General features: G+C 44.6%; 1 protein-coding gene across 1 annotated transcript in view; it reads right to left on the reverse strand.

Moving 5' to 3' along the window:
• Positions 1 to 15,833, reverse strand: part of LOC149322174 (unconventional myosin-XV-like) — a 48,273-nt gene that overhangs the window by 16,247 nt on the left and 16,193 nt on the right. The window contains exons 4-5 of the mRNA XM_089524174.1: positions 12,785 to 12,859; positions 10,985 to 11,090 (exon numbers count right to left, since the gene is read on the reverse strand). Of these exons, the coding sequence (XP_089380300.1) occupies positions 10,985 to 11,090; positions 12,785 to 12,859 (181 nt within the window). The remainder of the gene's footprint in view (positions 1 to 10,984; positions 11,091 to 12,784; positions 12,860 to 15,833) is intronic.

Genomic DNA, 15,833 nt, shown 5'->3' on the forward strand with positions numbered 1-15,833 from the left:
CAGTTAAGACCAGTTTCAGTGCTCTGTAACTCAGGGCTGGGAATCTTGCAGCCTTCTAGATAACATTGGATACTGCAACACCCAGCATTCCTCGCTATTTGCTATGCTGGTTACGGCAGAAGAGGCTTGCACTACAACAATATCTGAAGATTTATAGATTCCCACCCCTGCTATAGAATAACAAAATTAGGAACAAGACACTGACTATGATGTGGCAGAGGGGCTGATAGAAACCAGAGCTTGTCCAAACCCATGTCTCTACCATACTCATTAATTTCCCCTACATCCCCTTTCTCTTTGCATAAAAGAAATCTCTTAGTAGAACAAGGAATATTAAGGGGCAGAAGTAGGAGAAGGTTGTGAAAGTCGCAGTGGTGGCTAATTTCTCTTTTTTGTATTGCCTCTCTAAGGTTACTCATTACTCCTTATTTTAAAATATCCTCTGAAAAAGAAAAAGAAAGCTGAAGTATTACAACAAGTACGTATTGCCATTAGTTGTAGTTTGTTTCTAAACTCTGATTCTGTCCAATGTGTGTTTAAAGATCACAGAATTGGGATTTGCTGACAGAAAACTATTAACTGCACACAAAAGTGGTCTAAGATGTGAGGATGGTTGATTCTTACCTGAAAAACAACTCTAGACTTTTCCAAAAGGTACTGGGAGATAGATGTACCCACCATGAATCCACTGCAAAAGAAAAAAAAATTGTTAAGAGGAGTCATTTTATTTCATACCCTGACTGTAGACTTTATAGAAGTAACATGCAACCTGCAGCCTGCCAAGGCAAAATTTGTACCTTTATCAAGGGAGTCCTTCAAAAGAGAATGGAGGCATTTAACCTAAGAGGTTTAAGAAGCATTCTTAAGAAAGAGGCTTCTACTTTCCCCAAGTGCCCTATGGAACATTAACACTCCATTAGAAGTGTTGATGGTGATTTTTGGATTTGAAAAAAAAAAGACAAAAAATGGGAAATGACTGGAAATTAGCAGGAGATCAAACCTGTTATACTGACTGGGTCCTTCCCTCCGCATTCCCCCATTGTTTGAAATACTATGTGCCCTGGAAATACCTTTAGTGAACACAAGACATTTAATTCAAGGCAAATGGTAGTTTTTAGGAGAGAGAAAAATTACATATAAACCTGCCAGTTACTCCACTAACCACTCATACAGTGAATTCACCAGAGATCACTTCCTAGGACACACACCAGCTTGAGAATTGGAACTGTTTTGCAAATTACATTTAAATTGCTTTAACATAACAGCAGCCTAGAAAACCCTGGCCTAACCAGCTGTTAGCCAAAAGTAGAGCAGACCCACTGAATCAATGAGACTTACCATGTTCCTATTGATTCAAGGGATCTCTTCTAGGTGGGACTAACAATTGGATTTCAAGTAGTTAGGCTGTGTTCAACATTTCTGGTATGTAGGCAAGCTACCTATTGAAGGAGAGCCAGTGTGAGTGTTGGAAGACTCTGGAAAGCACGGTTTCAAATCTCTGTCCAGCCATGGAAACCCACAGGGCGACCTTGGACAACTCACACTATTTCAGACTCAAAGGAAGGCCCAGTATCTAGCAGATTTTCATCTGAACACAGAAGCACTTTTTTAAGGCTGTCCATTCCCATGATCACTTATGTTGGCTGTGGATTTTGGGAACCAAAGTCCACAAATCTGGGGGGAACAAAACTTCATCCACCCCTGCTGCAATGGGCTATCAGGGTTAACCGATAGAAGTATCCTTCATAAACATGTTTAGTGAGTGTTAGATAATAAATATATTGTTCCTATAATGGAATATACACAACTGTACATTCTGAATGGTCTCTCTACCCCTTGTTGACTAGCTAGACTACATTTTTTTTTCTATTTAAAACAGGAATATTTATTGTATTTCAGGACTTCTCCAGAGGATCAAATTTGTTGGGAGGCTGCAGTGTTTGTTGTTGTAGTTCACATGTTGTAAAATAAATATTCAACAAAATTGTGATGTTGTCCTACACTATTTTTGGGCAATTTTTAATTTAGTTAATTTGGTATTTTTTTTATTTCTTTCTAATTTGAAGATGTATTGAACAATATATTCCCATCTCTCTCTCTCTCCCTCTCTCTCTCTCTCTTATTATGGTTCTATAGTGCATCAGCTAAATGAAACATTTTCCTTATAATTCCACAACTCTAAAATGAATAAAATTTTTTGGAGAGGACACCCCCCCCCCCCAGCCAAACAAAACAACCCTGCCCTTCAAACCGTATGGCCACCTCAGCAAAACAAATATAGTATATATTTGGAACAGTTCTAATACAAATCCAATTAATTGCTGCCAAGAGCTTCCAAGAAAAATGTCTATGGAAGTGACATCAGTTGACAAAATTGAAGAAATTATTGCATATCAGGAGATATACAAATCTGGAAGCACTCCTTCCTCTTACTCACTGTTTCAGGTAAATATGCAAGAACTTTCCAAAGCGGCTGGAGTTATCATTTAAGACAGTCTTTGCATTTCCAAAGCTTTCTAGAATGGGCAGCACATCACATGGCTGTAAATGACAATGGGAATATTGCCATCACTGTTGTGTTGTTAATGGCTAAAATCCAGTTAAGAAAACATATTTGTTTTAATCAGTTATAACTCAGTGATCTTACTTAGGGGGTAGTAATGCTTTTTTGCACTAATGTTACTCATAAATCATAATTCCCATATACACTGGTACCCCGGGATACGAAAGGACCGGGTTACGAAATATTCGGGATACGAAATTAGAGGCTTGGAAAAACCTGTCCCGGGTTACGAAAGATTCTTCGGGTTACGCAATCCTTTTCGGCGCGAAATTCAAATGATGCAAAGTGCAGCGATAGGCTTTCCAGGGATTTAAAGGGCTAACGGCTAACCCAGGGGGCTGGGTTAGGATTAGCTTTGGCGCGATTTTTGAATTTCGTTAGCAGCAGTGATTGGCTTGCGAAATCAAGCCAATCAATTGCATTGGCTAACGAAATTGGGGGGGGGTGGCTTGCCTTGAGAAATAAAAGCCGGCTTCCATCGATCTGCCCCCTTTGTCTGGCCCTGCGGACTGGTGACAAAGAGTCTCTTTGGAGCTCTAGTCTTGGTTGCGGTTCAGACTTTTCCTAGCTTTCTGCCTTGGGACTTTTGGACTTTTTCTGGCTTTGCCATATCTTCGGATCAAGACCGGCCATCAGCAATTTCTCTACCGGTAGGTTGATGGATTTTTACCTTCTTCTTGTGGGGTGGGGTGGGCTGAGACAGTGTGACCATGCTTTTGCTCTGGGGTGCTGGGGTGCTGTTTATTTTTTTTAAATTTTTTTAATTTTTTTTTAATTTTTATTTTTTTTTATTTTTATTTTTTTGGTGTTTTCAAAGTGTGGATTGTGGGTTTTGCTACTGGCATGTTCAGATTTGTGGATGATGGGCTAGAGCTGCTGGGTTGCATTTTTGGGGTTTTTTTGCTGTTTGGGTAACATGCTCTGATGTGTGGATGATGGGTTAGAGCTGCTGGGTTGCTTTTTTTGGGGTTTTTTGCTGTTTGGGTAACATGCTCTGATGTGTGGATGATGGCCTAGAGCTGCTGGGTTGCTTTTTTTGGGGTTTTTTGCTGTTTGGGTAACATGCTCTGATGTGTGGATGATGGGTTAGAGCTGCTGGGTTGCTTTTTTTGGGGTTTTTTGCTGTTTGGGTAACATGCTCTGATGTGTGGATGATGGGTTAGAGCTGCTGGGTTGCTTTTTTGGGGGTTTTTTGCTGTTTGGGTAACATGCTCTGATGTGTGGATGATGGGTTAGAGCTGCTGGGTTGCTTTTTTGGGGTTTTTTGCTGTTTGGGTAACATGCTCTGATGTGTGGATGATGGGTTAGAGCTGCTGGGTTGCTTTTTTGGGGTTTTTTGCTGTTTGGGTAACATGCTCTGATGTGTGGATGATGGCCTAGAGCTGCTGGGTTGCTTTTTTGGGGTTTTTTGCTGTTTGGGTAACATGCTCTGATGTGTGGATGATGGGTTAGAGCTGCTGGGTTGCATTTTTGGGGTTTTTTTGCTGTTTGGGTAACATGCTCTGATGTGTGGATGATGGGTTAGAGCTGCTGGGTTGCATTTTTGGGGGTTTTTTGCTGTTTGGGTAACATGCTCTGATGTGTGGATGATGGGTTAGAGCTGCTGGGTTGCTTTTTTTGGGGTTTTTTGCTGTTTGGGTAACATGCTCTGATGTGTGGATGATGGGTTAGAGCTGCTGGGTTGCTTTTTTTGGGGTTTTTTGCTGTTTGGGTAACATGCTCTGATGTGTGGATGATGGCCTAGAGCTGCTGGGTTGCTTTTTTTGGGGTTTTTTGCTGTTTGGGTAACATGCTCTGATGTGTGGATGATGGGTTAGAGCTGCTGGGTTGCTTTTTTGGGGTTTTTTGCTGTTTGGGTGGCATGCTCTGAATTGGGGATGATGGGCTTCATTTGCTGCTTTGATTTCTTCATGGCTGTGCTGTTTTCAAAGTGTGGTGTGAGACTTTTAACACTTTGGCTATGGTCACATGTGGCCAGAGACTCTCACCATAGGGTGGCATTTTCTTATTTGGGGTTTTTGGCCTTATGGGCTTGTGTTCTTGTGTGCTTTGGCCATGGCTGTGATGATTTGAGAGTGTGGGGTGGGACTTTTGCAAGTTTGGGCCAGAGAGTGTGACCATGGGGGTGGGGGTGGTTTCCAATTGTGGCTTTTGCTCAGTGCCTGTGCCTTTTGTCCTTTTTAGGCTTGAGCTACTGTACAGTATGGCTCCCAAGCCAAGCGGTGAGAAGAAGAAGAGGGCTCCCTTGTCCTTGGAGGACAAGAAGGACATCATTGCCAAGCACGAGAGGGGCGTGCGCTTGGTGGACATTGCCAAGGAGTATGGACGCAACCCATCGACGATTGGCACTGTCCTCAAGCAGAAGGAGGCCATCAGAGCTGTTGTGGCTCCAGCGAAAGGCGTGACGACCATCGCCAAGCAGAGGACACCGAAGCATGAGGAGATGGAGCGCCTGCTTCTCCTCTGGATCAAGGAAAAGGAGCGAGTCGGGGACACTGTGACCACCTCGGTCATCTGCGAGAAGGCCACCGCCATCTACGAAGACCTGGCCAGCAAGGAGGCAGGCGAAGGAACTTCTTCGCAGGAGGAGCCAGCCACCCCGGACTTCAAAGCATCACGTGGCTGGTTCGACAGGTTCAAGAGGAGGACCGGGATCCACTCTGTCGTCCGTCACGGCGAGGCGTCCAGCGCAGACCACCAGGCCGCTGAAGCATTCGTCGTCGCGTTCAAGGCCATGGTGGAGGAGGAAGGCTACGTCCCGCAGCAAGTCTTCAACTGCGACGAGACGGGCCTCTTCTGGAAGAAGATGCCTCGCCGCACCTACATCACCCAGGAGGAGAGGAGACAGCCAGGCCACAAGCCAATGAAGGACCGCTTCACACTTGCGTTGTGTGCCAATGCCAGCGGGGACTGTAAGGTCAAGCCCCTGTTGGTGTACCACTCCGAGAATCCCAGGGCGTTCAAGGCACACAACATCCAGAAGGACAGGTTGCCAGTGATGTGGCGCTCCAATGGCCGCGCATGGGTGACACGCCTCCTTTTCGTCGAGTGGATCAACAGTGTCTTCGCCCCGACAGTGAAGCGGTACCTGGAGGAAGAAGATTTGCCCCTGAAGTGCCTCCTCCTCTTGGACAATGCTCCTGCGCACCCGCATGGCCTGGAGAAGGACATCCTCGCGGAGTTCTCCTTCATCAAGGTCCAGTTTCTGCCACCCAACACGACCTCCCTCTTGCAACCCATGGACCAGCAGGTGATCGCCAACTTCAAGAAGCTGTACACCAAGCACCTCTTCAAGCGTTGCTTCGATGTGACCGAGAGCACACAGCTGACCCTTCGTGAGTTCTGGAAGCAGCATTTTGACATCGTGGTGTGCTTAAAGATGGTGGACTTGGCCTGGCAGGCGATCACCAGGCGCAACCTGATTGCTGCGTGGAGGAAGCTGTGGCCTGATGCTTCTTCCTTGGAAGGGTCACAGTCCGAGGGTGCTGAGCCAGGTGAAGAGGAAGAGGTGCACGAGATCGTCTCCATCGCAAGGTCCCTGGGACTCGACGTGGACAACGAGGACGTGGAGGAACTCATCGAGGAGCACAACGAGGACCTGACAACAGAGGACCTGAAGGCCTTGGCGGCGATGCAACACTCGGCCGTGGATGAAGACGTGCTCCATTTCGACAGGGGCCAGGAGGAGGAGGCTGCGGGGGCATCTCTGCCAACAGCAGAAATTAAAGACATTTTGCGGCAATTCCACAATGTGGCTTCCTTTGTGGAGAAGCACCACCCTGAGCAGGTGCTCACCAGCCATGCCATTGCCCATTTTGATAATGTCTGCCTTAGCCATTTTAAGAACCTGCTTAAGGGCCGGCAAAAGCAGACATCCTTGGACCAGTTCTTCCCTAGAGCGGGAGAACCGTCATCCAAGAAGGCAAAAGGTGACCCTTAAAAAAAAGGTGACCCTAAAAAAAAACACCAAATTCTTTTTAAAAAAATGGTTAACTTTGTTAAATTGGTGGCATTGGCTGAATTGGTTAAATTGCTTGAATTGGCTAAATTGGCTGAAGTGGTTAAATTGCTTGAATTGGATAAATTGGCTGAAGTGGTTAAATTGCTTGAATTGGCTGAAGTGGTTAAATTGCTTGAATTGGTTTAAATTTGGCTTTTTGGGCTGCCCCTCTCCTCCTCCTCCTCCTCCTGCCTCACTCCGAGATGCCAGGACCAGATGCCAAGACCAGCAAAGATAAGAAAAACACTTTTGTACTGTATGGTCATGGGTGTGATGATTTCAAAGTGTGAGATGTGTTTGGCCTTGATTTGATGTGGGCCAGAGAGTGTGACCATGGGGTTGCTTTTTTAGATTTGGGGTTGCTTTGGTCATGGCTATGATGATTTGAGAGCTCCTCCTCCTCCTTCTCCTGCCTCACTCTGATGCCAAGACCAGCAAAGATAAGAAAAACACTTTTTTTCTTTATCCTTTAGAATGGGCCTGACCATGGGGTGGCATGTTCAGATTTGGGGTTTCTGGCCTTTGAGTTTGGGTTCTGGGGTGGTTTGGTCATGGGTGTGATGATTTCAAAGTGTGGGCATCGATTTTTGCAAGTTTGGCCTTGATTTGATGTGGGCCAGAGAGTGTGACCATGGGGTGGCATGTTCAGATTTGGGGTTTCTGGCCTTTGAGTTTGGGTTCTGGGGTGGTTTGGTCATGGGTGTGATGATTTCAAAGTGTGAGATGTGAGGTTTGCATGTTTGGCCTTGATTTGATGTGGGCCAGAGAGTGTGACCATGGGGTGGCATGTTCAGATTTGGGGTTTCTGGCCTTTGAGTTTGGGTTCTGGGGTGGCTTGGTCATGGCTGTGATGTTTTCAAAGTGTGGGCATCGATTTTTGCAAGTTTGGCCTTGCTTTGATGTGGGCCAGACAGTGTGACTTTGGGGTGGCATTTTCAGATTTTGGGTTTCTGGCCTATGGGCTTGAGTTCTTGTGTGCTTTGGCCATGGCTGTGATGATTTGAGAGTGTGGGGTGGGACTTTTGCAAGTTTGGGCCAGAGAGTGTGACCATGGGGTGGCATGTTCAGATTTGGGGTTTCTGGCCTTTGAGTTTGGGTTCTGGGGTGGCTTGGTCATGGCTGTGATGTTTTCAAAGTGTGGGCATCGATTTTTGCAAGTTTGGCCTTGATTTGATGTGGGCCAGAGAGTGTGACCATGGGGTGGCATGTTCAGATTTGGGGTTTCTGGCCTTTGAGTTTGGGTTCTGGGGTGGCATGGTCATGGGTGTGATGATTTCAAAGTGTGAGATGTGAGGTTTGCATGTTTGGCCTTGATTTGATGTGGGCCAGAGAGTGTGACCATGGGGTGGCATGTTCAGATTTGGGGTTTCTGGCCTTTGAGTTTGGGTTCTGGGGTGGTTTGGTCATGGGTGTGATGATTTCAAAGTGTGGGCATCGATTTTTGCAAGTTTGGCCTTGATTTGATGTGGGCCAGAGAGTGTGACCATGGGGTGGCATGTTCAGATTTGGGGTTTCTGGCCTTTGAGTTTGGGTTCTGGGGTGGTTTGGTCATGGGTGTGATGATTTCAAAGTGTGAGATGTGAGGTTTGCATGTTTGGCCTTGATTTGATGTGGGCCAGAGAGTGTGACCATGGGGTGGCATGTTCAGATTTGGGGTTTCTGGCCTTTGAGTTTGGGTTCTGGGGTGGCTTGGTCATGGCTGTGATGTTTTCAAAGTGTGGGCATCGATTTTTGCAAGTTTGGCCTTGCTTTGATGTGGGCCAGACAGTGTGACTTTGGGGTGGCATTTTCAGATTTTGGGTTTCTGGCCTATGGGCTTGAGTTCTTGTGTGCTTTGGCCATGGCTGTGATGATTTGAGAGTGTGGGGTGGGACTTTTGCAAGTTTGGGCCAGAGAGTGTGACCATGGGGTGGCATGTTCAGATTTGGGGTTTCTGGCCTTTGAGTTTGGGTTCTGGGGTGGCTTGGTCATGGCTGTGATGTTTTCAAAGTGTGGGCATCGATTTTTGCAAGTTTGGCCTTGATTTGATGTGGGCCAGAGAGTGTGACCATGGGGTGGCATGTTCAGATTTGGGGTTTCTGGCCTTTGAGTTTGGGTTCTGGGGTGGCATGGTCATGGGTGTGATGATTTCAAAGTGTGAGATGTGAGGTTTGCATGTTTGGCCTTGATTTGATGTGGGCCAGAGAGTGTGACCATGGGGTGGCATGTTCAGATTTGGGGTTTCTGGCCTTTGAGTTTGGGTTATGGGGTGGTTTGGTCATGGGTGTGATGATTTCAAAGTGTGGGCATCGATTTTTGCAAGTTTGGCCTTGATTTGATGTGGGCCAGAGAGTGTGACCATGGGGTGGCATGTTCAGATTTGGGGTTTCTGGCCTTTGAGTTTGGGTTCTGGGGTGGCATGGTCATGGGTGTGATGATTTCAAAGTGTGAGATGTGAGGTTTGCATGTTTGGCCTTGATTTGATGTGGGCCAGACAGTGTGACTTTGGGGTGGCATTTTCAGATTTGGGGTTTCTGGCCTATGGGCTTGAGTTCTTGTGTGCTTTGGCCATGGCTGTGATGATTTGAGAGTGTGGGGTGGGACTTTTGCAAGTTTGGGCCAGAGAGTGTGACCATGGGGTTGCTTTTTTAGATTTGGGGTGCTTTGGTCATGGGTGTGATGATTTGAGAGCTCATCCTCCTCCTCCTGCCTGACTCTGAGATGCCAGAACCATCAAAGAGAGAAAAAAACTTTTTTTCTTTATCCTTTAGAAAGTTTAGAATGGACCTGTCAGTCATTGTTAAGATCATTAGAAAGTTTAGAATGGACCTGTCAGTCATTGTTAAGATCCTTAGAAAGTTTAGAATGGACCTGCCAGTCATTGTTAAGATCATTAGAAAGTTTAGAATGGACCTGCCAGTCATTGTTAAGCTCTTTAGTGCCTCAGGCAACTTTGTATTACATTGTATTGTAGGGTACTTAGCTTAATAGGCCTCTATTGTGACTTTGTTTTGACTTGCAGGTTCAGTCTGAGGTCATGGAACGCATTAGTTATTTTCAATGGGAAAAGCGTTTCGGGTTACGAAATTTTCGGCTTACGAAAGGAATAGCGGAACGAATTAATTTCGTAACCCGGGGTAGCAGTGTACCACTGAACGTCATGGTAATAGTCATGACATAAACAACTAGCTAAATGTACCTTCAAATTAAAATATCATCCACACAACCTAAATGTATTTACATATACACAGTGAAGATTTTGTTAAAAGGTGCCATTTTAAAGCATTTTTTAAAAAAAAAATCAAAAATTTTAATTAAAATATTTTTACAAATTTTTAAAAAATGAAATGTGAGATTTTAATTTTAAAAAAAATTCTAGGGCTTCCCCTTTCTCCTCCCACTGAAATTCACCCCACTCACACCATCTTGTAAAGGACTGGGAAGCAGATGAGTCCCACAGCCCATTTCTGCCAATAGGTAGGTGTTTGAGGTGCAGTGGTGTCATCCCCACCTTAGAATGTCATTTGGTGTGGTCAGCACCCCCTGCACCTCCCTAATGACACCACTGGTGATGGTTGTGATATTAATATATAAAACATACTTGTTTTTTTCCAGGACCTTCTCCTCGTTGGTACAGTCTGGACAAGTACAGGACAATTGCTTTGGCGGCTTCAGTCTTCCCTGAGCCACTTTGTCCACTGTAGCAGGAAAACAGAACAACAGTGCAAAGACTGACACAGATATTTAGAGTGCTGGAGCCAGAGGTTAGGAAAGTTATTTTTGGGACTTTCAGAATTGCCTAGCCAGCATGGCCTAGTAGAACTACATGGCATGTAATACTAAAAAGCCGGTCCCACAAACTCTTCTTGAATGAAGTGTGTTTTTCTTACCCCCAAACATTTTTCATGCCCTCCAATTGTCCCAGTTTGGCAGAAACAGTACCAATTAATCATTTATTCTCCCACTTTTCAGCTGATTTTAAAATGTCCCAGTTGCTCTCCCCACCCCCACTCCCTTGTTCTCAGCTTACTTCAGTTGCTGCAAAACTGAGTGCAAAATGCAAAAGAAATCTGCACTCAATTAATTTTGCTGAGGAGGGGGGAGAAGAAGAGTGGATTGGGTCTTGCCCTTCAGGCAAAATCAAATGGCTGCAGCCTCCCCTAGCTTTGTATTCTTCCTCATTAATCCCTTTTATTCTCTTGACCACACTCTGAAGTTGCTTGGTCAGATGTGTTCTGGTTTTAATCTGTGAAATGTTGGAGGTTATACCATTTAGGTTTATATTCTTAAATTTTTCTGGGAAGATGTAATTTTTAGTACGGTACATGTTTTATTTATTATATCTTCAAAGATACAGCCGTGTTAGTCTCTAAAATCAGTAGCATCTTTGCAACTAAGTGAAAGAAGTTGGCAGCATGAGTTTTGCACAGCCTCAGACAGACAGGCCAAAAGGTCCGCCATTGGGCCACGTTGAGGGTGTGGCGTTTAGACAATGCATGCCCTGAATGAGACTGGAAGAAGCCCTGATGCTGCTCCAAGGCAAAGAACCTGCCCAAAAAGAAGCAGGGAAAAAACACTCCTTTTCAGCGGCTGGATCAGAACTACAGTAGCGGCCTGGATCAGGACCAGATGCATGTGGCTGCCATGGTCCTGGAGCGAACGGTGGCAGTGCAGTCCCAGCATGGACCTCTTGCGCAGTCTGCTTCGCCCCCTAGACTTAAGTGGACTGAAGCCTAGGAGAGCTCATCCTGCCAACTCCTTGTTGGGATGTGAAAAAGATCACAGTAGAGTCATGGAGGTACAGCAACAAAAATATAGTTTACTCAGTCAAAAATAGTTAAAGCAAAAAACATAGCAATATGACTAGAAACAACCAATCTTAGCAAAATATGCAAAAACAAACATAGCATAGCTTCCTGCATATCAGCATACAAACCACAGTATAGATAGTACTACAACTCCCACCAGCATGGAGAGCACACAATACCAGTATGCTCACAACCAGAACAGAGAGCACGCAATACCAGTATGCTCACAACCAACACGAAGAGCACACATTACGTAATATGCTCCCAAACTCTAAACAGATTCCTACAGGAGTTATAGTCTGCTGATTGGCTAATTTACAATGCAGGCTTACCTAACATGGTTACAACTGCCATTTACCACAGCTGTCTCCAGTGACAACTTACAATGCAAACTGGCATACTCTGACACTCCTTTCTTTCAATTAGTCTCAAAGGTGCTACAAAATCTATTTACATCATGATATCTTCATTTATACTTCAACTATTGGTAAATGATTTAAATCAGCACAAAATTTAAAAAATTGAAAATTGAAAAACATTTTTCATTACAACATAATAATGCATTTATTGTTGTTGTTATGCTTCAAAATAAATTGGAATATTCAGCCTTTTTTTTAAAAAAAATACTCAATGTACAGTATTATGATGTTTTCAAGCTCTCCACACATAAGAGTAAGTCCCATTCAGTTCAATGGAACATACAGTACTCCCAGGAAAGTATGTATAGGTTTGAACTGAATTCTTCCTTATACCTATTGAAATACGAGATATATTAATTTCATAAAGAAAAACTAGATTTCATGTACACTTGAGCCAGTCTATTATGACAGGTGCTGAACAATTTTGTTTTGCAACTTCTGTCCATTTCATTCTAATTAGGCTGTTAATCTATTCTTGGTATTTAATAAGCACTCAGTTGTGGTTTGGGAAAGGATCACTTGCTTTTTTGCCCAGAAATTTTACAGCACCACTGCTGTCACCACACAACAAAATCACAAAATGTTCTTCAAAGGTATGCCTTGGCTATAGGCTGTAGTGTTGATAGCATAAGAGAAATGTTAATGCCGTTTAATGCCTTTAATGACACATATGAATGGGTCTGATATTACATATACGAGTTCTTTTAATACTCTTGGATGTAGTTCATCTAGTCCTGGAGACATAAATTCATTTAGTGGGTGATTCAAAAAGAATGGTACAAAATCAAATAAGAACAGCTTTACTTTTGTACCATTCTTTTTGAATCACCCAGTACAGCAACACTCTTTGTATGCAGAAGAGAAATCAGAGTTAGTCAAAATTAAAAGATTTCCTGCCACTGCTGCCAGTGGCTAGCAGCCATTTATCAGAATACAGCTAATTCGATTTGATTTACATTGAAAATGCTACAAGGAGACAGAGAAATCTCAAAATATCTTGGCAAGGATACTTTACCTGATGACAATGCATTGCTCTTTCTCTGAACTCTGAGAAAAGGCATATGCCATTTCTGTGATGGCAAAGATGTGTCTGGACAGGCAGAAGAAAAACAAAGAAATTCCACATTATGATTTTAGCCAACTCTGTAGTAGTAATACTGTCTAGAGAGACTGTTTTGCAGGACTATTTTGCAAGCCTCTTTCAGTGTAAATTCTGTGAAGAAAATTTCCTGTTTAGCCTCAGAGGCCTGGGTCAAAGTTAAGCCAGATTCAGGAAAAAATGGGAAATATGTAGATTGAATAACCATGGGATATTGTGTTCTGTCCATCCCATCCCTGATAGAAATCCATAGAAATAGCATTTTGTACCATCTGAAATTTCAGCTACCCACACAGAGTATATTTTAATAATCCTGTCTAACTCTTACCATGAATTATCATGGTAAGATGGTATAACAACAGGTATAACAACTGAAGATGATTTGACCTGAGCTTTGGAAAGTGATTTTGGGGATCTGTAATGTCAGAATCCCCTAGCAGGTATCAGCTGTGGTTATACTGATTGGACTTCTAGGTAAAAAGGTTATTTCTCCAAGCTCCAGATGTATCCCATTCTCAAAAAAGAGTGGCTGCCATCTAGAGAAAGTTAACTATCTTTAAGTTCTACTGAAATCAGTTGCATTCACCTTTTCTTCTGATCAGGTGCTTTTCCTCACGGATATCATCGGTGCATCCTTCAGGGAAGGACATGTTCCATCTTGTTTAAAGGAAGTGGCGGTTAGGCCGCTCCTGAAAAAACCTTCCCTGGACCCCCTGGATATGAAGAATTATAGGCCGGTGTCATTGCTGCCATTTTTGAGCAAGGTGATCGAGAGGGCGGTTGCCCTTCAGCTCCAAGCTGTCTTGGATGAAGCCGATTATCTAGACCCATTTCAAACTGGCTTTAGGACAGGCTTTGGGGTTGAGACTGCCATGGTTGCCTTGACCGACGATCTGCGTCTGAGCATTGACAGGGGGAGTGTGACCCTGTTGGTGCTCTTAGACCTCTCAGCGGCTTTTGATACTATAGATCACGGCATCCTCTTGGACCGCCTGAAGGGGTTAGGTATCGGGGGCACTGCTTTGCAGTGGTTCCGGTCCTTCCTCTCGGGCAGGTCTCAGAGGGTGCTACTCAGGGACTGTAACTCCAGTAAGAGGTACCTCACTTGTGGGGTTCCTCAGGGGGCTATTTTGTCCCCGATGTTATTTAACATCTATATGAAGCCGCTGGGTGAGATAATACGGAGTTATGGTGCTGGGTGTTATCAGTACGCTGATGACACCCAAATCTATTTCTCCGTATCTCGTTCGTCGGCCTCGAATTCCAATGGCATCTCTTCTCTCAATGAATGTCTTCAAGCGGTAATGGGCTGGATGAGGAAAAACAGATTGAAACTGAATCCAGACAAGACGGAGGTGCTCATGGTAGCGGCCCCGAAACCAAGAATTGGGTTGCAACCTCCAGTCCTGGATGGGGTCACACTCTCCTCCAGCTACTGTGTTCGCAGTCTGGGGGTGCTCCTTGACTCGTCGCTCCTGATGACAAATCAGGTAAATGCGATGGTCAGGAGTGCCTGTTATCAGCTTCGGCTGATACGCCAGCTGCGCCCTTTTCTGGAAGTAAGGGATCTCGAGACTGTTGTGCACGTGCTGGTAACCTCACGCCTTGACTTCTGTAATGCACTCTACATGGGGCTACCCCTGTGCTTGACTCGGAAATTACAGCTGGTGCAAAACATGGCAGCCAGGCTTGTGTCAGGTACATCTAGGAGGGACCACATTACTCCAGTTTTGAGGTCCCTCCACTGGCTGCCTATCAGCTTCCGGGCCCAGTACAAGGTGTTGGTTATCACCTTTAAAGCCCTAAATGGCTTGGGTCCAAGCTATCTTAGGGACCGTCTCCTCCCGTACAATCCTCCCCACGCTCTCCGGTCCTCTGGGAGGAACTTACTGCAGCCTCTAAAATCTAGGCTTGCAGCGACCTCCCAGAGGGCGCTCTCTGCTGTCGCCCCCAAACTCTGGAACGACCTGCCAGATGAGATCCGTCAGATAACATCAGGGGTAGGCAACCTGCAGCCCGCAGGCCGGATGCGGCCCGGCAAGGCCTTGGGACCGGCCCCAGCCCGGTCTTGCCGCCGATTGCCGCCGGAGCCTTTGGCCTCTCGCGTGAGGGCGTGGGACCTTTGGCCTATCAGGAGGAGGCGGGCAAAGGGGGGGCAAGTGGCAGGCAAGCGGGGCAAGCGGCGGGCAAGGGGGGCAATTGTCTATAGAAGCCTCAGAAACATGCATTTATATTAACATTTTTAAAAAAATCAGCAAATTTTTTCGCGTGTCCTCCATTTTATATAAAAAGTGTCCTCCATTTGAAATTTTTGTCCTACATTTATCCCTGTTTATTTATTTATATAATTTTTTAAAATATTATTTAATTATTTATTTTTTGGCTTCGGCCCCCCAGTTGTCTGAGGGACAGCAACCCGACTCAAAAAAGTTGCCTACCCCTGGATAACATCATTAGACAGCTTTAAAAAAGCGGTCAAGATGGATCTCTTCCGGCAGGCCTTTCCAGATTAACCATCCCGGCCCAGGTTCCCAGGTTCCCTGATTCCCTCATTCCTCCCGTGGCCCCATCTTAGTGCTGGTTGAGGATCAACAGAGGGATATCAGGGTTTTTAGTTTTAATTGCTGTTTTTATGCTTGATATTGTGTTTTTAATATTTATACTATTTAATACTGTCTTAAGGGGGGGAGGGATAAAGGGTTTTTAATTCTCATATTTTATATTTTACTGTTGTTAACCGCCCGGATTGGTTTACCAGAGGGCGGTATACAAATAAATATTATTATTATTATTATTATTATTATTATTATTATTATTATTATTTTCACTTGCTGCCCCTCACTCCTGGAACCTTCTTCCCCCACAAGCAAGAGCCATCACTTCTTTAACTAGCTTCAAAACGGAGTTGAAAACCATCCTGTTCAGAGAAGCCTTCCCAGGCATTGTATAATTGTCACTTACTATC

This window comes from Sceloporus occidentalis, unplaced genomic scaffold, assembly GCF_023333645.1.
Source record: "Sceloporus occidentalis isolate IW3139 unplaced genomic scaffold, rSceOcc1.0.p SCAF_1, whole genome shotgun sequence".
In the NCBI taxonomy this organism is placed as follows: domain Eukaryota; kingdom Metazoa; phylum Chordata; class Lepidosauria; order Squamata; family Phrynosomatidae; genus Sceloporus; species Sceloporus occidentalis.